This window comes from Neodiprion lecontei, chromosome 7, assembly GCF_021901455.1.
Source record: "Neodiprion lecontei isolate iyNeoLeco1 chromosome 7, iyNeoLeco1.1, whole genome shotgun sequence".
Taxonomy (NCBI): Eukaryota; Metazoa; Arthropoda; class Insecta; order Hymenoptera; family Diprionidae; genus Neodiprion; species Neodiprion lecontei.
In genome coordinates this window covers 6,444,113-6,466,393 of record NC_060266.1, presented here as the reverse complement: position 1 = coordinate 6,466,393, position 22,281 = coordinate 6,444,113, and the positions used below count along the sequence as shown (strand labels likewise).

At 32.4% G+C, this 22,281-nt stretch overlaps 1 protein-coding gene across 11 annotated transcripts in view; it reads left to right on the top strand.

The window, feature by feature from the left end:
- Positions 1-6,383, top strand: part of LOC107227889 (potassium voltage-gated channel protein Shaker) — a 259,093-nt gene extending 252,710 nt beyond the window's left edge. For 7 of the 11 annotated variants that reach the window (XM_046745583.1, XM_046745582.1, XM_046745584.1 and 4 more), the window contains 2 exons: positions 196-369; positions 4,014-4,720. In XM_046745583.1, coding sequence (XP_046601539.1) covers positions 196-362 — 167 coding nt within the window. In that variant the 3' untranslated portion in view covers positions 363-369; positions 4,014-4,720. Of the gene's footprint in view, positions 1-195; positions 370-4,013; positions 4,721-6,372 lie in introns of those variants that run through there. The other 4 variants (XM_046745581.1, XM_046745579.1, XM_046745580.1 and 1 more) reach the window with 4 other exon arrangements.
- Positions 6,384-22,281: the final 15,898 nt, after the last annotated feature.

Below are 22,281 nucleotides of genomic sequence, written 5' to 3'. Positions count from 1 at the left end.
TTCATCCTACTTAAGGCTTTGCCCAGTTTGCGTGAAAGGTATTCACACCCTTTTACCAGCCGATGGATTCAGAGTAACAAGCCAGTGTAACATCTCCATTTAAGGTGATTCTGTCACACGATGTTATTATTGCAGTTGAGAGGCGTTATCGCAATTCTCACATTATTATAACCGCGTTCCTCTTTTCCACGACAGGTCAACACATGAAGAAGAACTCGATGTCGGAGTCATCTTCAGACATAATTGAGCTCGAGGAGGGGATTTTGTTGACCCATCACGAGGTTGCCAGAAGGCCCAACTGCAACTCCCGCCACAACAATAACATTAACCCAGCCTGCGTAAGCATTGAGACTGACGTTTGACTACTAGGTAATTATTATATAAATCGATAATATGATTGACACGCGAAAGTATGATGTATAGACTAGTATCGGGTCCTCTCAGAGAAATACGACCACTCCTGGAAGCCACTCATCTTTCTTTTAACGAAACCATTTCACTATCAGTTTTGCTAGTTGAAAATAACTGAACGATGATACTTTGGAAAGATTCTTTTTCATTTGAACACGAATTCGTCGATCAAAAATCATTCAGGATCTGATCGTTTTAGTTTTTACTTTTTGTATTGCTGTTTAGAAACACGTTCTTTTGATTACCAGAATTATTCAAGCACTGTAAAAATTCACTTTCGAAGCTTGGTGTCAATTTTCACTGTACGGTTATACTCCCCTGTTTGATACACGCGTCTCTGAAGAATATAGATGAAGTATGTCACCCTCCATACGTGAGCATCGTTTGGGTAAAAGAAGACTTGATCTTTTGGGATATTTTCCACAAAAAGAACTCGTACCTACGACAGAAAAAAAAAAAAAAAAAAACTTTACGAGCAGTGACGTTTTGCAGCTGAATTTATATCGATAGATGTAATATAGGAGAAGAAAAAAAATTGTCGGCCTGATTCCACGAGTGACCAAATTTCCTTGGAACGACCTTATTCCAATGTGATTAATCATCTAAGACACGGATAATGAAACCATGCTGTAATTACTACCGAAGAAACCATTTTTGTAACGATCAAAGATGAATTGAATGCTTGGGAATGATTGTAGGACCTTTTAAGAGAAGAATGAAAAATTCAAGAAACCAGTTCTGTACAATTCCAATTCCTACCGGTTCCAACCCCCGTAAATGTTATATCGTAATCTCCACGCCATTTGAGCTATGCCACTTTACAAACCGCGTGTTAATCTTAATCGTTACGTCACGTGATGTATGAGTTTTTAATGACTGTATCAAAAATGAAAACAAGTTTGGATAGTATAAAGCCAGGCTAACACCTCCGTGAATCTATTACGTATTCAATTTGTTACATATTGTTGACTGCCGTTGTCACAAAGTCGTGATTAATAATTTCATCAACTTTTGGAAATGTCTGCCATTTTAATGTTAATTATAATTGATGTACCTAGGATACAAATCCACGTATGTGGAAAGGGACAATTTATCAGTTGATATAATTTTCGATATCCAACTTCTTAACAACGATTATCTATTTTTTCAGGCCTACATATTTAGCAAAACACTCGACTCTCCTTTTTTATTCTCCAAAATTGACAATATTAATTTCTCAGATATTGTAAAAAATTTACTTGATTCAGTAGGTACCTAAAATTGACTAAAATGGTTTCTTCACGAGCATCAGTTTCTGAACGGTTAGTTAGTTAAATAATAGCAGCGAGCATCTGTGATGTGAAAAACTTTACTTTCGGTGAACATATCAGAAATGACTATTGTTATCGGTGCATGGAAATTTAACAGATTTTTCAGATCGACCTGAATTTTGACACGTGTTTCTTCTCGGATTTGCATTGAAAAAAATGTTGATTCTATAAATAGGTACTTTTTAATTCCAACACCTAATCAAATAGTTGAAATGATGGTTGAAAAAAAATGAATAAACTTGAAAAATTGTAACCTATCAAATATGAATACCATTGGGAATTGTCTGTAGCTTCAAAAAATTACGAATCATATTTGTGATTTCAGTTGTTACACATTTGATCAGAAAATTAAGAAATGGAAATTTTTGAAACCTGAGATTTTCGTTTTCAAGAGGTGTAAAATTACCGTATTGTTTCTGACGTTATGTACAATTATTATCTCTAGTAATTGAAAAATATGATCTAGCGTTTGATAAAAATATTACAGACAACTTGATGATACCGAGTAGACGGCTTAAAAAGCTAGTGACCGAATTTTGGAAATTTATATCTCGACAATCAATTACTCAATTCGATTGGGATTTGCGTTGTTCGGAAACATGCCGATCGAACTTTATTTATTCTTTTTTTTTCTGTCGTACGAATCAAGTGATAGAGAGGATTTATGGCAACAACAGCGGAAGTCATTTTGCTCAGTCACATATTTTTCGGCGCCTAAAGTAACTCAAAAATGGCTAAACCGATTTACTCGCGATTAGAAAACGGTTTGTTATTACATAGAGTAATTATATAGTTTAACATTTTTGCCAAATTGAACTGTTTTTTTGTTTTTGTTTAAAAGAAATGATCGTTTGAAGTTGAAATTCGTTTTTATGTCTGGAATTTTTGACTTTATTATTTAATTAATATAAAAAATTACAACGGTTAGGAAAAAAAGTGGAATTGTGGGTCACAGGATAAATCGTTCAAAAATACTGTGTCCAAATTTGACATAAACTGATTCGAGACCCTTTTGAGACATCGGGGTCACCGAGCGAAATGGTTGACGTTATTGCAAATAAATATGCTTCCTACAAATTGACTTTCATAAAAAGAATATGAAAATAACGCTCGATCTACACATTTCCGAAAAAAAGAAACCCCAATCGATTTGAATAATTGGTCGTCGAGATATAAATACTCAAATTTCAACCACTCTTAAAACCGTTAAACGGTTGCTCCATTCTTTACTGTTCAGAGTGAATTCCTAACGGCTACACGGTTTGTCGTCTGCTAAAATCTAACGCGCATGGGCTAGAATCCGAGAAGAGCTTTATGCCAGAGTGACCAACTGTCTTTAACTTAAAAAGTTTTCACTGTCGTCAATGGCAGTTGTGCTCAGTTTACATCTGTAAAAATTTTTGAGGTTAGAGACAATTGGCCACCCTGGCAAATACCCGCAGTCGGATTGTAGCGCATGCGCATTAAATTTTAACAGACGACGCTGCATGCAGTCGCAGGGTTGCCAAATTCAGTTACTTTTCGCCAAATTGGCTACTTCAGAAGTTGGTTTTCGCGGCAGATTTTTTGGATTCGTGACATGGCGATATTTTGGGTATTTCCGAAAATCGGTCGTAACATTGTGTGATTTATCACATACCAATGTTCAGCACGATTATTATATTACATGTGTCAAAGAAAAATGAAAACTATAAAATACAAACGATTTATAAGTAAAAAATATTAAATGCTACGTAATAATTCTTCGAATTTTATTTTTTTTCCAAAGTCTCCTGAATTCCTTCGTACATTCGTACGTAGAGACTGCCGGGAATCATTTTATGATCAGTTCTACATTCAATGTTACAAAGTAAATATGTACTTACATGAAACCGGACTTTTGGAATCATCCCTTGTATTTTGCGTTTTGGATAATACTTCATATATTTTCATATTTAACAATAGTTCGATTTGAGACGCGCGGTAACAAATATTTTTTGTTTTTACATTGCATAGGGATTATTTGTTAAATGGGAGGTTGGCTACATTTGGCTACCTGTTCGCCTCCTTTCGGCGACTTGCGGTATCTATTTATCTGGCAACCTTGTCAGCAGTGTTTGGGAATTCGCGTTGCATACGAAATTAAGTGTATAACTGTATATATATGGGGAATTCCACGCCAATTCGACCTGGGTCGACCTGGGTTGGAATTCCTCATACATGGATACCGATCTTTGTTGGAAAAAAAAAAAAAAAATTCCCACGCATCCGTATCGAATTACAAAAAGTAACGTGTGTACGTATGATTTTCAGTGAAGGAGACGGTGGCGGTATGGTGGCCGTTGCTGGGCAAGTTGTTCAAGAGCATCCCGTTACAGTACCTGGCGTAGGCCTGTATCACCGCACACCTACGAACGGTGTGCGTGCCTCCTGAGTGTGTTGCATGTGTGTGAGTGTCTGTCCGTCTGAACGCGGGTCGCGTTCGCCTGCAGTCCTGAAAAACTTGGAACAATGTTTAATTAATTGTTTGATTAAATAAAGATAAAACAAAATCAAAGTAAGAATGAAAACGAGGAACAAGCAGAAAACAACAACAACAACAACAACAACAACAACAACAACAACAGAAAAAATCCGGAGCACGGGAAATTAAATCTCACGCATGCGTTGCAAAAAAAAAAAAAAAAAAACACAATAATAACAATAATATTTAAATGAATAAACAAATAAATTGACGTGTTCCGCGGTGTAATATTACAATTCGTGTATACATTATACATACATACATGCGTGTGTAAATGCATGTGTAGTAGAGACATTGGTGAGTGCGGACAGACCCTCCTACTTAACACTCCCCCCCCCCCCCCCCCCCCCTCCACCCTCCCTCTCCCACCTCCTCTCCTACTTTCCCGTCAAAATCCGAAATCCAAAAGGAAAGAAAGAAGAAAAAAAAAAAAAAAAAAACGTTCCGAAATTTCCAAAATCCCTCCTTCCCCACCGCCTCCAGGGACCTACGCGGCGATCGCAGCCCCCACCACCGACTCCAGTGTTCAACTGCATCTCCGCATTTACGGTGCTCGGGGACTCCCCCTGGAAAAGGGAGCTCCCTCTCACCGACGGCGGGGATTAAATTATATACCAGATAATACTATATGATAATTATTATTATTGATTAATTGATGAAACGATTGATTGATTGATTGTTTGATTGATTGATTGATTGATTGGTTGATTGATTGATTGATTGATTAATTGACTATATAAGTGAGTATGTTTACGGGGATTGGGGACGAGAAGAGAATTACGTTTAAGGAAAAGGTTTAACGAAATAAGGGGAAAAAAAAACACGAAAAAAAAAAAAATGAAGCTAACAAATGAACAAAGTAAAATAAAAGAGAGGGTGAAAAAAAAAAAACAAAAAACAAAAAAAAAAAAAACAAAAAACGACTGCGATGAAACTGAAAAAAAAAAAAAAAAAAAAAACAAGAAAACGAACGCGCGAAGAAAATTAAGATAAGGGAAAAAAAAACCACACGCGAAGGATAAAGATGAAAATAAAAAAAAAAAATTTTAATAAATTGAAAAAAAAAAAAAACGACAACAACAACAACAACAACAACAACAACAACAACCAAATAAGCGCAAGAACACGAGGATATTATTATTATTATTATAGCTTCTGCGGCGGTGAAATTTTTTTTAAACAATATCGTTTTTACGAGATATTATATATACATATATACACGTTGAGGTGTATCGTAATATTAAAAAAATCTTGGATACCCTCAAAAATCAAAGATATCATTGAAATAAAGGTCTCCGTGCAATGATTCGATTTTTTGACAATATATAGGGGGGGCGCGGGACGTTTAAAAACGCCATATTTAGCGTTAAATTCACTGATTTTATCACTGATAGTATCAATATTTAATGATGATTAATTGAAAAATAGTGAAAATATTGATTTTCAGAGATTTTTTTTTTTCGAATATACGAACCATTTGTTAATGCTCGGTGAGTATGGGTTTGAAAGAGTACATATCTGGGCACCTTGTATATAAAAAGCTGAATTTTTTGATTGATCTGTTTCCGTTTATCAGTGATAAAGTGAATTTAACGCTAAAAATGACGTTTTTAAACGTCCCGCGCGCCCCCTATATATTGTCAAAAAAATCGAATCATTGCACGGAGACCTTTATTTCAATGATATCTTTGATTTTTGAGGATAGCCAAGAGTTTTTCAATCTTTCGATACACCCTGATACACACACACATACATATATATACATACATATATATATATATATATATGTATGGATATATGTATGCTTTATGTGTATTTATATGTATATATAAAGGCGTGCTGCAATGTGAAACGTTTCTACTAATTAAGGTGAAAAAAAGCTCTCTCGCGCGGCGTAGACGTGTTACGCTTTTCGCTGAGGTCTCTCACCACTTGCTCTCGTTTCTTGTTCTTTTCCTATCTGTTTTTCCTTTTCTTTTCTTCTTCTTCTTCATTATATTCTTCTTCTCTACTGTTGTAGAGATATATATATATATATATATATTCTTTTTCTCACATTAGCATATCCAGCCTTTGCATATTATATTCGCAAATTTTTTGTTTTTTTTTTTCTTGTTGCCATTCGTTCCGAAAGCGGAACGGAGGAAGGAAAAGCGTCGCATGTCTTCGGAAAATTTTTTCTCACCAGCTGCGACATGTATGTACATGCAATAGTAGTCGACACACAATTCTGTCCTGATTCTCGATATATTGTCATAGGAAAGCAGATAAGAAAAAACGAAAAACAACTTCCTCTTCGCGTTCGTAATTGCTCTATTTCAATTTCGAATATCCATACATGTGTAGCTATATGTCTGACGAAAATGTTCAACAACCATATCGTGTTATTTATTAGAAAACAATAATTAACGATACGTTTAAATGAATGGAAAAAAAAGGAGGGGAAAAAAAAATATATATATATAAAACCGAAAACACTACCAACAAATCAATCCCGACGCAAAGTCAAGCAGTTGAAAATGAGAAATGAGACAGACAAGAAGTTTCACCATTTTTTCACCAATAATTAATCTATACGAAAGTTGAAGATATTTTTCAACGATTTCAATAAAAATTTTCTCAACAAATTCAATATATATGTATATATATATGTATATGTATACATATGTATCATGTATATATATATGTGTGTATATATATTGTATATATATAGATGCTCAAATCTGAAATAGTTGCGTGCACAATATCGATCATCCCTGAGCCAAGTCTATGTTCTAGCTACCTATCTACTCTAACTGTATTCTATTAACTATACTATTCTATATACTGTCTATGTCACTGTCTGTATATATATATGTATATATACGTATATATATATGCGTGTGTGTTTGAGAGTGTCAGAGTGCGATTACGCATGCACATATATTATGTATATGTATATACACGGTGTGCTTTTATCCTTCCAGCACAGCTGGTGAACTGCCTAATACCTAACAACTAAACCATGTACAGATTATTCCGTCAACTCAATCTACAGTGGAATTATTCACACAGGCCCGAATTGCTAGTTTACTTGAAACGTCGATCAAAACAATTTCGTTGCAGTATGAAATTTCCCTTTTTTTTTTTTTTTTTTTTTTTTTTAATGCTATTCTTGTTTCGTTTTTTCGGTCACTGAATTTCACGATCTTGAACGATCGTCGACGATTGTTATGACGATTCAGGGTACTGGGCAGTGTAAGTAAGACGAAAATCGTTCAGTCTTCAACACTTTGTAGATCAGAAGAAAGTTGAGAAGCAAAAAAAAACTACCTATTGTTTTAGCAACTATTGTAAGGGTATTCATTTTTTCACTGAATCAACTGATGAAATTTTCAATTGATTCCTGTTTCTAAAAGTACGAATAAATTTCAACACGATGGAAATTCTTTGTTCTAAACGGATGCGACAAAGTGTTGTTGAGTCGACATTTTGTTCTTGATAGTGAAACAAGATTTTAATCGGTAAGGAAATTAATGTATTCAGACTCTGTGCAAAATGTGCGTCGAATTTATTTTTAAAAGAATTTAGTTTACTGTCTTTCATATCTTTGATTTTTAGCTTGAGATCTAGAAGAATGAGTTTGGAAAAAGAGCTGCAAAGTTTCTCATACATAATTTATCGCAAATACGTTTCATTCGGATTAATCGATAAAATTGGTAATAATTTTTTTTTTTCCCAAACTTCCAAACAGTAAAATTGAATAGAAAAGGAAAGTGAAATTTGATAGTAACTGAAAATTTTACACGCCTAGCCTAGTATTTCATACTTTGCTAAATTAACATTCCATTGCCTAGTGCCCTTAACCTTATAAAAAAGGAGAAAAAAATGAATAAAAAAAAAAAAAAAAATCAAATCAAATCCCTAGTTCGCGAAGTTTCCAACTTGCCAATCGTAAATTTTCGCTCTATCGACTCTCATTGAATTCTCTTGAAATTGATTCTCTTTGGTAAAATATTTTTTTTTTCTTTCCATACCTGATACGGTGATAAATCGTATTTCGAGGACGTAAATCATTCTAAGCGATTGAATCAGGTATACTTTATCGATTCAATAGTATAAATATTCGGTTTAATGGGACGTGGAGAAAAAAAAAATATACAAAAATGCTTGTCCTAAAATTGACTACGGTAATCCGCATCAAATCCAAATCTTTGTTAAACATAAACGCGAGTTTTGTCACGGCGAGAAAACTGATTAAACAAGCAGTCGATGTTCCGACCATGATATTCGGTGCGTATTGTTATTAATTAATTATTTATCGGCTGTGACTGCAATAATAATTAAAGAAAAAAAAAAAAAAAAGAAAGAAAGAAAGCATTTAGGTATTAGGTCTAAAGCATTTTTTATTATACCGGGACAATCTCTTGAAACTTGAAAATCAACCGCGCATGCGCGAGTTTTATCGGCTCTTCGTTGCAGGCTCGCCATCCCGAGTTTTCAGCAGTCAAACTGTTTCTGTAGGCGATATAGTTGATACGAATTTTCGAGGTTAGAATCTGAAATAATCGAGGTAGTGACTCGGAAAGGTTTGGGAAGCATTTGTTGTAGGGTCGGAAAGTTGATTCTTCAAAGAACGATGGGAAATTTAATGCTTGTGCTCTTTGAAAATTCAAACGTACAGTTATTTCGTACGTTGGCCCGCCTGCATCGCAGGCAAGAATATCGCCCAATGAGATTGAATTATTTGGCGCATGCGCGGTCGATTTTCAAGTTTGAAGAGATTGTCCCGGTATACGATACGTAAGTGACATTATTTGATTTTATTCTAATCTACTATCGTTATTATAAATGTTTTTTTTTCTACGTATAATACACAGAGCGAAATGATACGTTGAAGTAAGAAATGAAGTTTAAATTGACTTGAATTTCATTAGCAAAAATTGTACCTCGTGCAAACGTATTGAATTGTTATTCTTACATTTATATGTATATGTGGGAGTAGGTACGAAATATTTACGTGAAAACAGGTCGTCGGACGAATCTGATCGATATTTACAGAGGAAAAAATACTCTACACACGAACAAACACACACAGACAAACACGCTGCAGTTTGATTAACAGAAATTTAGATCCTGCAACTAGTTAGTTACTCAAAGATATACCTTCGCATTATTTCCCTTTGGTAATATATCCTCAACCTTTAACTGTATTATAATATCTATATACCCACACAGCCTCGAGCTATGATAATTGTATAACAAGTCTGGCAAAAAGTGTCCCGAAATATACAAACTCCTAGGTGTACGGTAAGAAAAAAATCCTAGGTGTAACCTGCATCGTAGCCTTAGCTAGGCTAGACTAATAGGAATTTTCAATAACAATAAAATTACAATTCAATTAAATCGAATTACATTGAATGATTATTATTTACATATTATATAAGTGCGTTATTACTCTTATTCTTGTTATCGTTATTATTATTCTTGTTATTATTATCATTATTATCATCATCATTGTTTCTATTATTTTCACTTTGTTTCAAAAGTTCGCGCTAAGCGATTTTTGATATCGAGGATGGAAAGAGAACAAAAAAAAAAAAAAAAAACCACACTCACGTATACTGGATTAAAATTTGTTGAAAAAAAAATCGTCTCGTCTCCGAAACTATAACTAACAAGAAATTGGGCTTCAGAAGTTAATAAGCGAATGAGAAGAGAATAAAACTACGATAAAAAAAAAAAAAAAAAAAAAGTTGGACAATATTTATTTCTTTTTCCAATGAATAATTAAATATATAATAATAGTCAAATGAGCCGAGTCAGAAATACAGTATATAATATAAAAATCGCACGTCTATACCGCTGTATAAATTCAATCGTGACGTTATAAAATACAATCATGGGACAACGCCTCGTGTACCAGTTGGATACTTTTTTTTTTTTTATAAACAATAGAACATTGCGAACACGGTTTACAGTCAGATGTTATTCTAGTCAAAAAAGAAAGCCTAAAAATAAGACTTTTCTTCGTTCTCGTTTGCGTTTTTTTTTTTGTTTTTTTTTTTTTTGTCTTTTCAACTCTTTGGCTTTACCGTTTGAAATTATTCGACAAAGACTTAAAAATTAGATAGATACTATTCCGAATAACAATGATAGTAGTAATAATAATAATACTTACTATATTGTAATAATTATGATAACATTTGTAATAATAACAATAATAATAATAATAATAACGAATAGTAATGACAATGATTAAATACGTATATACATATATTACACGTATGTATATGTATGTATGTATGTATATATATATATATACATCAAGGATAATCCGTCGTGCAAACAAAATATATCGTTCAATCGACTCCCAGCGGCACTGTTGTTCCATGATGAAAGCACAGAATAATAAAATTATGAGAAACTTCTTTATGCACTCACTGCAGTACGCTAATCGAAGCCTGACATTTTTATATATACATATATATATATATAAATATATATATATATATATGTGTGTATATATGTAATTAATTAATTCCCTTGAGATATAATTTGATTATTTAAGCCTAGAAGTGAGTTCAATAATTCCATGGACATCCATTTTTGATCAGTAAAGAGCGAAACAGAATAATAATAATAATAATAATATTAACAATATTAGTAATAATAACAACAATAATAATAATAACGATAATAATGATAATGTTAATACGATTAAACGATAATAGCGATAAGTGCGTAAAGAGTAAAGTAAAAACTTATAAAAGCAAACGAGGTAAATGAAAAAAAAAAAAAATATACAGAATTTAACAATACAATTCACATTATTGGTATTAGAAGAAAAAAGAAAAATAAAAGTAAAAATGATAAATCACTGACAATGAGGTTTACGTTACACGCTTTCGATACAATACATTACTCGAATCTCTCGCCTCGCTGACGTAGTGAGAAAGCTTAAAATACGACGCATCAACTACCAATTTCGTAGCTAATTCAAAAGGGAAGAAAAATAATAATAAATAAATAAAACATATTCTATAGATAACAAATCTACTATTACTATTAACACCGGTGTAGAAGTATAACAAAGGGAGAAGACGAACGTGAAAAAAAAAAGGAAAAGAATAGAAAAGAAACTACGGTGAAGTACGAATAACTAAATCTGCTATAGAGAGTGTGTATAGGTACTAGAGTACAGGAAAATAGACGATTAGCGAATTTTGCCGTATGAAAGTTTTGTAATTGTGTTGTATTTAGAAGAGATCGAAGAAAACGAAGAGGGAATAACTAACAATAAAACGAAACTATTCAACATTGAGATTATTGTAGGATCGCGAGGGAATCGTCTGTGCGGTGTAATTCGAGTGAAAGTTAACGTACCGCCCCCAGAATTATAATGATATATGCGTATAATATTGTTACGTGTAGATAACTCGTACGTAGAAAAAGATTTCTCAATTTTTCGTCCGAGATTATATTGCCATGTCGAGTGCATAATAGATACATACGCGTATAAATTCTTTAGGTACCCCGATGCCTGTCTAAAGCAAACAATACGAGCAAGACTTGTCGATTAATAAAATTCTGGCACATGTGACATTCAACCGCTTCGAAGCTCGTCCATTAATTTATTTAGTCTCGGAATAAACCTCGAAGTTATAACTGGATTACTGATTTTCACATGACCGTCGTTTTCGATATTTCGATAGTGCAAATCACTCGCTTTTTTTCGTTCGTCTTTTTTTTTGAATCATTATGAAATACTCGGCTGGACTGGAAAGCTCGGGAGAAAATAGAAAAAAAAGTTTGGAAAATCTCCAGCGATTGTTATACGGTTAAGAATGATTGGACTCTGGTAGGTTTTTTTTTGAACCGAATTTCATCTCTTTGGGCTCATTTCGTTAACCTTCGGTATAATTTTCCCAAATAACATTATTGAAATGTTTTTTTTTTTTTTATACGGTTTTGCCTGACATATCTCAATTTCTGATTCAGAAAGGTCACAAGCGGAGTTTCATCCGTAAAGAGTCAGCCTGTTTCTTTTTTCAATACATGTACATATATGTTAAATTTAATATAATTGAAAAGTATTTTTCGCAAATACTTGATGAAAAACATTTGGCTTGAAATAAATCGCTACAATTTCAGATCCGCAGTTTTATAATCGAGGATAATGTTGCTTTTTCAAGATATTGTCCAGACGTATTTGAACTTGGCGCCAAATCAAAATGGCCACTACTACGTTACACGCTTGGATTTTTATTTTTACTCTGAACTGATTTTCGAAGCTCGTTGTACATCAAATTATACTTCACGTCCGATAAAACGGCAGTAAGAGTTTCTGGAGCATAATTTCACGTTAAAATAAATTCTCACAACCGGGAATTTAATCCGCGAAAAAATCACTCGCACGTGTCTACATGTATCGGAACAAGAAACGGTTACACGGTTGACTATTAACGATCCAATTTTCGTCCTCGATTTATTTGCAAAACCGAAGGTCACGTAGTACTTCTACCGTTACCGACCGAGCAAACTGACCCGTTTTCTTTTCATATGAAATAAAGGAACTAACGGAAAGGTTTCAAATTCCGATGGTTGTTTATTCAATAAGGGAAGAAAAAGGGTGAGTTTGCTCGGTCGGTAAGGGTAGGAGTACTACATAACCTTCAACGCGAAAGAAATCGAACGGTTTATCCATTATCCAGCCTAATACGTAATTTTAAATTATTTTTTCTCAACGCTAAACCGTTTCGCTAGCAATAAGTTTATTTCTGCATTACGCGTAATAAACTTGACGCGAGTTATAAAGTTACGGTTATGAATCCGGCGGAATTCAGTTTTATTGTCAGTCGAAACGCTGTGGGCTCGTTTTACAGACATCTTACAATGTATAGCTGCATTATTGCATCGTGAAATGCAAAAGTTGAAACAATGGAAAACTTGATCGTCACGAATGCGTCGAAGCGGCAGCTACGAACTGAATTCACATTATCAAACGCCACCCTATTGTTATTATCATCAATAAATTATATGCACACGCATTGTGCATGTAACAACGAGATCGACAGACTTTGATTACGTTATAGGCTTGTGTGGGCACTCAAAACACTGTCGGAATCGGCACAAACTCCACCATTGGACTTCCATATCATGCTCACTCCACGTCACACGTATAAAGGCAACATATTGTAGCTCACCAGCTCCGCTATCACATCCTTATCACATATCACACACGTTTCTATAATTCCACAGTTTACGGTCGTAATGTATAGACATAGCTTGGTGGGTCTTTAATTCTTAACGCAGAATGTTCGAAGTTACTCCCTTCTTTCTTCCATCTGTCTTCTTCTTTCGCCTCAAAACTGTTCTATTCGTTCTGAACAGAGTGGATTAGAGTTTACGTGAAATTCGGTTCTTCGCTTCGCTGAGAAAAAAATTTACCGGTAAATAATTAATTGAAAATTAACTGGGTTTCAAAAATAAAAGAAAAAAAACAACAAACAAATAAATAAATAACATCTTGTGAAAAGTGATACGTTTTTTTTTTTTTTTCGTTAAAATGAAATTTATTTCAAACTGGGACGTTGATTTGAAGAAACCAAATGCAAGTTAAAATTGTGAATATTTTTTCTCAGTCTTGGAACCGATTGTTGAAGATCGTCAAAAACGTGTATAGAAATTTGGATTATTATTACATACGTGTCGTCGAACTAAATTTTTACCATGGCTCGTATAATTTATTGTGCGATGCGTTAAATGATAAGCTTTTAAAAATTATTCTCATCCTCTCTATATTGTGAAAAAAAACTTTAACCAGCTGCGCTAACGATCTTACATTCTTTGTTTCTTACCAAAATTTTTTTTCAACGTAATTACGTTAAATACTATGAAATTAATACGGTATATGTAAAACATTGATAGACGATACATACATATATATTATTATTTCCTGCATTCTCAGTTCGGAAGTACAATTCCCGTATTTTGGGTATGAGGTTAAAATACGAATAAAAAAAAAGGAAGAAGACACACACACACAAAATCCGTGGCTGTTGTTTTTTTTTTTTTTTTTTTTTTCTCGTTATCACGCGAGTCATGAAACATACGAGTATGTTAAAACGGATGTACGATAAGAATGAAAAAATCGATTTTTAAATTTCATTTCGTTATCCAAGGTAAGGGAGAGAGAGAGAATGAGAAAGTGATATCTGTAGCTTCAGTTTTAATTACGGTTTTGTAAATTCCAATGGCACGCGTATAATAATAATCGGACACAGGCACAGATGAAGAGTGATACGCGTATATGACATACACGCGCACGCGATAACAGAATTTCAACACGATAAGTATTGTTGTTGTGTTTTCCTTTCTTTTTTTTTTTTTTTTTTCTCTTCTACGTTTCATTATTTCGAATCGTCGATTTTTTTTTTATTTTTTTTCTACTTTTTGGAAAGAGAGCGATTGTAAACAAGGGAGAGATAGACATCGATAGAAGATCGAGCATGCATTCCGCAATATAAATATTATATAGTTTTGCTACGAGGCAAACTGCTATTGTAATACAAAGATATCTGTTTACTAACCTTACTAATAATAATAACAACAACAACAACAATACTGATAATACTAATAATAATAATAATAATACTAATAATAACGATAACAATAATAATAATAATAATAATAATATTGATAATAATAGAAACGTTAAGGACTTGTATAAAGTAGGGTAATTGGGCTGGCGATAGAGATTGCGAGAAAACTAGTGCAAATGCCGTTTTAGGCATCCCCCTGTTTCTCTACATATATGCAAGCTTACGTTACATGCATTACATTACACGGTAGCTAAAAGCTTGAACGAGAAGTTTCGATGAGCAGGCTTAAAACCGTTTCGTCATTAGATACTCGCGAAGAAACCTTATCTACCAACTATCAAGATTCGTCTCATTCGTTTGTTGTTGAGAAATTTTCTGATATATATATATGTATCTTCGTACGATTTGTACTGTTTTTTTTTTTTTTTTTTCTCTTTTTTACCTCCCCCTCTCTCCTTGCTCTCTTTGTCAATCCGTTCAACCGCAGCGTATGTATCGTATACCTACGGTGGAAGTGCAGTCTTGCCATCACAAGTTCACTTTGTGTTAATTTCACGATATTAACAAAAAACAAAAAAAAAAAAACATTTCATTTCACATGACTCATGCACCGCGACATGTCGATTCAAATATAACATATTACATATATGTATATGTTTTTTTTTTTTTTTTTTTTTTTATTTTTTCGTTTTTTTCCAAGTTTGCATTCCACCGATCCTGAATTTATGAAAACTTGCAACCTAGTGAAAAATATATCGTACGCGCATACGTGTGTATGCATATGTGACGAAACTTTGACGAAGGTTGCGCAAGTTTGTGAAAGTTAAACGGTGCGTACAATTATTATTGCTGTTGTTGTTATTGTTATTGTTATTATTGTTATTATTATTAAAACACATATATATATATATATATATATATATATATATATATATATATATATGGCGGTGAAAATTGCGACTAAGATGTTTGTAATGTATGGGGGATGCCTTGCCGCATAGAACGAGACACGAGGGGTGGTGTATATTAATTAAAACGCGTGCGACCGCTCGTGGATCGAGCTGACCGCTTTCAAGTGATATATTTAGATATTACAATCGACATTAACATATTGAATTATTGTAATATTAATTAAAATTAATATTCGTTGTTACTGAGGTTTTCAATAATTTGAACCATATTGAACATATGAATAGTATTGAATAAATATAATAATAATAATAATAATAATAATAATAATAATAATATACATATTATAAATATATAATGATAATTATTCTAACGATCACGACGACGATGACGATGATGATAATTATAATGATGATGACGATGATGACGATGATGACGATGATGATGATAAATAACGACGACGATGATGGTGACGATGATTATTAAACGTAAAAATATCGCTCAGACTTGAAAATCATTCATATTTGCGGGGGTAAACAATTAATGTGTTACTATGTATATGAATGACTATATGTGTGTATATATATATGTATAGTATGCATGTATATATACTATATGTATACATATATGATATACTTAAGCTACTTAGTAGGCTTAAATAAATTTGTATGAGGGCTGTACGTGGCGTGGCAGCTATAACCTGCGCCTAACGCCAGCCAGACGGAATCCGTTTCATTAATAATGATAAGTAAAAGAAGAAAAAAAAAAAAAGAAGCAAAAAGGGAAAAAAAAATAATTAATAATTATCGATAAACTTATTTATATAGTGTTGAGCACTGTTTTAAGTGCTTTTCATTTTTTGGGCTGTGTGAAGCTTCAAATAAATCAAATTAAAATAATAATAATTAAACGAAGGGAGGAAAGAAGGAAAGAGAGGAAGAAAGAAAAAAAAAAAAAGAAACGACAAAAAAAAACAAAAAACACAAAACGAAATGAAAAAAAATAAAACCAAAAACTAATTATCATAATATTTGGCTTTTTGCGTATGAAAATATATATATATATATATATATATGTGTGTATATGTATATATATGTATCATTCTCGAGGCATAAAGAAAAAAGGAGGAAAAGCAAAAAAAAAAAAACAAAAATTAAAAAAAAAAAAAAACATCTCTCCGAGGTACGTCGTATTAAAGTTAATAAATAATAGCCGAAGTTACAAATATATGTAGTTATGAGAGAGGGAAAGAGAAGTGATGACAAAGGTATAATGATAATGATCGCGTAACGAAAGATTTAATAGTGGTTTGATGGAAAAATACGATTAAAAAGCAATGTAAATAAACAACAACAACAGCAAAAAACGGAAGAAAGCAACAACAAAAGCAAAAACAAAAAAATTAAATAAATTTAAAAAAAAACAAAAAAATAAAAAATAAAAAATAGTCATAACGTTCGTATGTAACTTGTTCAATATGTTATTGATTCAGCGTCTTCGTTTTTCATCGATTCTAGAAACCTTCAATATATATATAATATACATATACCTATTATAAATTATATATTATATTATTATTCTTATAACGGTACTAGCTCAGGTAAACATCCTGCCGACTTGCCCTGAGTTTTGCTAACAACTATACATAGTCACCTAAGCCATCTTTCATTTATACGTAATGAAAATATGACATTACGATGAATTAAAATACACACGTTTTACATTTATCGTTTTGCGCGTGAGAAGAATCGAAAAAAAAAAAAAAAAAAAACAAAAAAGATACCCTCAGCACAGCGAAAAGCTAATTTTTCCATAAATAAACAAAGGCTTGTAGAGGAATGTGTTGAACGATCTTTATTGAATTCGAATTGCGCTAAATAACCTGGAATAATACGCTTTAACGAAAAAAAAGAGCAAAAACAAAATACCCAACGCAGGTTTAGAAAAATCATTTGTACGGTTGATTATTCGTCGTTTAGAAGCTTTTGATTTTTCCATTCAAGCCAAGGCACTCAGGGCAACAGTATGCATACGTCAATGAATTTATTTATACGATCTGCATAGATTACATATAATAATTGGTTGTATGCCCGATATTTGAATTCGTGCAAACGTATCTTGCAACAAACGCATGCGTATAATTCGAATGAAATTGCGTAATACGTCGTCTTTCAAAACTTGAATGCCAGTTCTTAGAACTTATCCAAATTTCATAATACACGTTATACGTACACAGAGTGATTGTCTAACGGCCAAGCGATCCGTCGTCTGCTGCAATTTAATGCGCATGCGCCAAGATTCGAGAGCAGTTGGTTGTCAGGGCGACCAACTGTCGTAAAATCAAATTACAGTTCGCCGCGATGTGTTTAAACTACAAAATTTTTCACAGCTATCGGCCAGCGATGGTCACCAAGCTTAATATCATAGATTCATCGATTGATCGATTCCAAAAAACAAAAAACCAAAAAAAAAAAAATCGAACACGACTCGTTTCGTTTTTTTTTTTTTTATTTTTATTTTTTTTTATTATAACGGTACGTATGAAACCAAATTTCGTAAATTTCAGTATAGAGTCTTGATAGCGGAAAAGTTTTTTGACAATTTGTAGTTTCATTGAAAATATATTTCAATTCTTAGGTGAAAATATTCATTTACCTTTCACTTATTTATATCAAATAAGTGAGACAACGATAGTAATTCGTACAATAATCGCATAAATTGATATTGTGTCGCAATCGTTCGTATGGAAGTGAAAAAAACAAAAGCCAACTCTGACGAAAAATAATCGATTGTGGTCGAAAAATTAATCGATTGGTGTTGGTCATTTTTAGCTGTCGGTATTGAACATAACTTCCACGGAAAAACTGTCGATATTTTTGAGGTTACATTCACGACGGTTGGTCGCCCTGACAAACAAATGCTCTCGGATCGTAGCGCATGCGCATTAAATTGCAGCAGACGACGGACCGTTCGCTCGTTTGATAATCACTCCGTATAACTGCTATAGACCTCCCCCTCTCCCCCTTCCCCTAAAACGTGTATAATTATGTAAATGCGTATATCATACGTGACAATATTCTATGTACAGTACGATTTGAGAGTTTGCGAGATCCCCAAGAATCTTCACGGAGAGTTAATTATATTTTCATTAGTTAGAGCACAATTCTAAAATTATTTAATATCATTTAAGAGAAATTTATTTCATTAATATATTCGCTCTCCTTTTATTTCCTCATTTCGATTCTTATTACTGTCGGAAAATTGCTCAATGGTGGGTTATATAACGATTATGATTTCAATATTTGAACTTTGCATCGTCATATTATATGTATCAGTTACTTCATTCGTGAGAATCTTTATTCTCGAGGAGCTCGAGAGTAATTTCTCGACGCATTGTTGATTTAAATTTCAACTCAAGAAACGTCGCACGTAAATAAATACGTGAATTGGGTAATTTGAATGCAGTTTAAGAGTCCCGAAAGAAAAACTGTGAATTATGTATTGAAATTTGAATACTAACGAATACAACGCGAAATTTTGTCAACGTTTGTGGTTCTCAAATTAAATATGCTCTCGATCCGTATCTGTGAAAAATAGAAAATAGTACCAAAAAAAAAAAAATCGCAAGATTTTGCCGATCTCTGTTAATAAAATTAAAATTCAGTTTCATTGAATCGTAATATTTTACTTTCAACTTAATGACCGTAAATTATTGCGACGCAGGATTTGTTCGTAGCAAAACACTCCGACTGGTCAAACTTACTGTATCGTAAAACTGTCTTTACATGCGTATACGCACATTATACAATTATAACGACACGTAATTGCATAAAAATTGATTCAAAAAGAAGGAGAGAAAAAAAATAAATAAAGAAATAAGCAAAAAGAAGAAAGAAAGAAAATTCTAATAGTCGGTAATAACAGAGTCACTTTGACGTTGTAAGAATGAAAGCTATAATATTTAGCGTATGATTGCATGAGGTGAGAGCGTGTGCTAACTGCTGATATATACATATATATATATATATATGTGTGTGTGTGTGTGTGTGTATATATATACATACATACAGCATCAAGCATTTCCAATAATACCAACACCAATAAATACTCTTAAAATTAAATGTAAAGTAACGTAAATGTTATCGAAAGAGTTATTATTATCTATATTATTATTATTATCATTATTATTATTGTGATTATTATTGTGATTATTATTATTATCATTATTATTATCACTACCTTTAATTCATTATATATATATATATGGTTATATAATAAATTAAGGTCAGTCGTATAATAATCATATATTATTATAGTCTATTTGTTGATGTTTCAGATATTTTATTAAATGTTGATATAATGTACGACGACGACATTCCTTGTTTGCGAGAAGATGTGAACGGAAGAAAAAAAACAAAAAGGCAGACCGCAACCGAGTTAGATTGAAAAAGAATAAAACGGTGAAAAAAAAAAAAAAAAAAAAACACGTGTCGCATTAAACGAAGAGAGGAGAGAAATTTTTTTATTTTTTTTTTTTGTTAAACAAGTGTAAGAAACAAAAAAAAAAAGAAGACAAGGATTCGAAACGAAACAAAAGTACACCAACTCAACACAGTCTCGTTATAACAATAATATAATCGCTTCAAACTTCTCTCAGCTACTGTAAATAAATTTTTTATCCGTACATGCATACAACCAATGGGGGGAACAAAAGTTATTATACATACATACAATCACCGTTCTAAATCGCAATTATGTTGTACTTTGAACAGCAATTTTATCCTCCAACAACCGAAATACCTTCGCACGATCGAATCGATAATGTCTGTTAAAGAAAAGGAGACGTTTTTTTTTTTTAAACATTTCTTTTTTTTTTTCCCCCTCTCTCTTTTTCCTTCAATTTCTTCCGTTTTTTTCCCCCCTACGCTGATAAAAGGTGACTAAAGATCTATAATGCATGTAGGGTGCGTTTTGTATAAGGATTTGTAACTGTTGTATCCATAATAAGCATTGGAGCTAAAAATTTTTACCGTAATGTTAGATAAAAGGAGGAGAAAAGAAAAAAAAAAAAAAAACAAGTTAAAACATTAAAAATTTTGTAGTAGCCGCATAAGAGACGTTCGTATAATAATAGTAACGAAAATCCGATGTCTACGATTACATAACTGTTTCCATTTGCTATATTATTATTATATAAAAATCAACGGTATCATCATAAATTGTGCAAACACTGCGCGTGACATTGCGATTTAATATATCATCAGGTCACTGTCATACAGAATGAAAGAATGAGAGGAAAAAATAAATGGAGAATAAGTTTAACAAATCGATTCTTGGCCATTTAAGACGGTTGAACTCTGATTATTATTGATATTTTTACTACCGCTGTTATTGTTATGAAAAACAAAACCTTGATTATTCTCGTTTAATGTATACCGTAATATTTTTTGATTTTGAATCGTTTTACACAATTTTACAAACCAAATGTGTTGTAAATAAAATTGTTAATGCGGTTAAAAAATAATTTTTAATAATGGTAATCATATCGCTTAAATGGTACAAGAAGGAATGCTAAGAAGATAATAACAGCAGCAAGTTTTTACGGGCATGACGATTATAAGTTAAATATATTATACAAACAGTTTCGCAAGTTTAAAAATTTTACGTAGCAGCAATATCGTCAGTATTTTTTAAGCATGATGATTGCATTGCAACGACATGAAATTGCGTTACGTTAAAAAAAAAAAAGAAAACGTCGTCAAATGATTCGAGAGTCTTATCGCAGGTGAACAACCAATTAAATGACTGTATATATACATATAATGAATATGTACAGTATACATGAAATATTATTATTATTATCATACTGTATAAATTACGCCGAATAAAAATTTTTCACGACGGTTAAAATCCACGGTAGAAGGATGAATTAATTTCATATCGAACATATCAGATTCCGCATGATGTTTAAGACAATACGATATCCTACATACACATATATCATATATCTATATACGTAATATGTGATATATACGGTATATACGTCATGTGAATGGAAAAGAGAAGAAAAGTAATTTCAGCAATATACGCCTGTATTATGTTACAACATTACGACTTGTGGCTTTTTTCATAGAGAAAACAGAAATTCGTTAATTAATATTACATTACGTATAGATTGCCCAAACATTGCATGGAATATTATAAGCTTCCGAGATTAAACGAATGAAACTCTGCGCATAAGATGAGAAATAAGGAAAATCGTATAAAAAATATCCTCATTATTACATATAATATATAACTTGTGAAATAAATTGGCGAAGTGTAGGGTACGTAATGGTTAAAAAGATCGATTTCATAATGAAGGCGGTGAAGAACGTTTAACATACGTAAAAAAAAAAAAAAAATAAAAAACGAACATTATTATCGTATAATATTATTACGAACGTGGTGGTCGACATTTAAGCGTCACAATTTGAAATTTGTTCTTATCTGCAATTGTAAAGCGAAGATTAGTAAAAAAAAGTTGAAAAAAAAAAAAAAAAATTGCTGAAACAGTAATTAATAA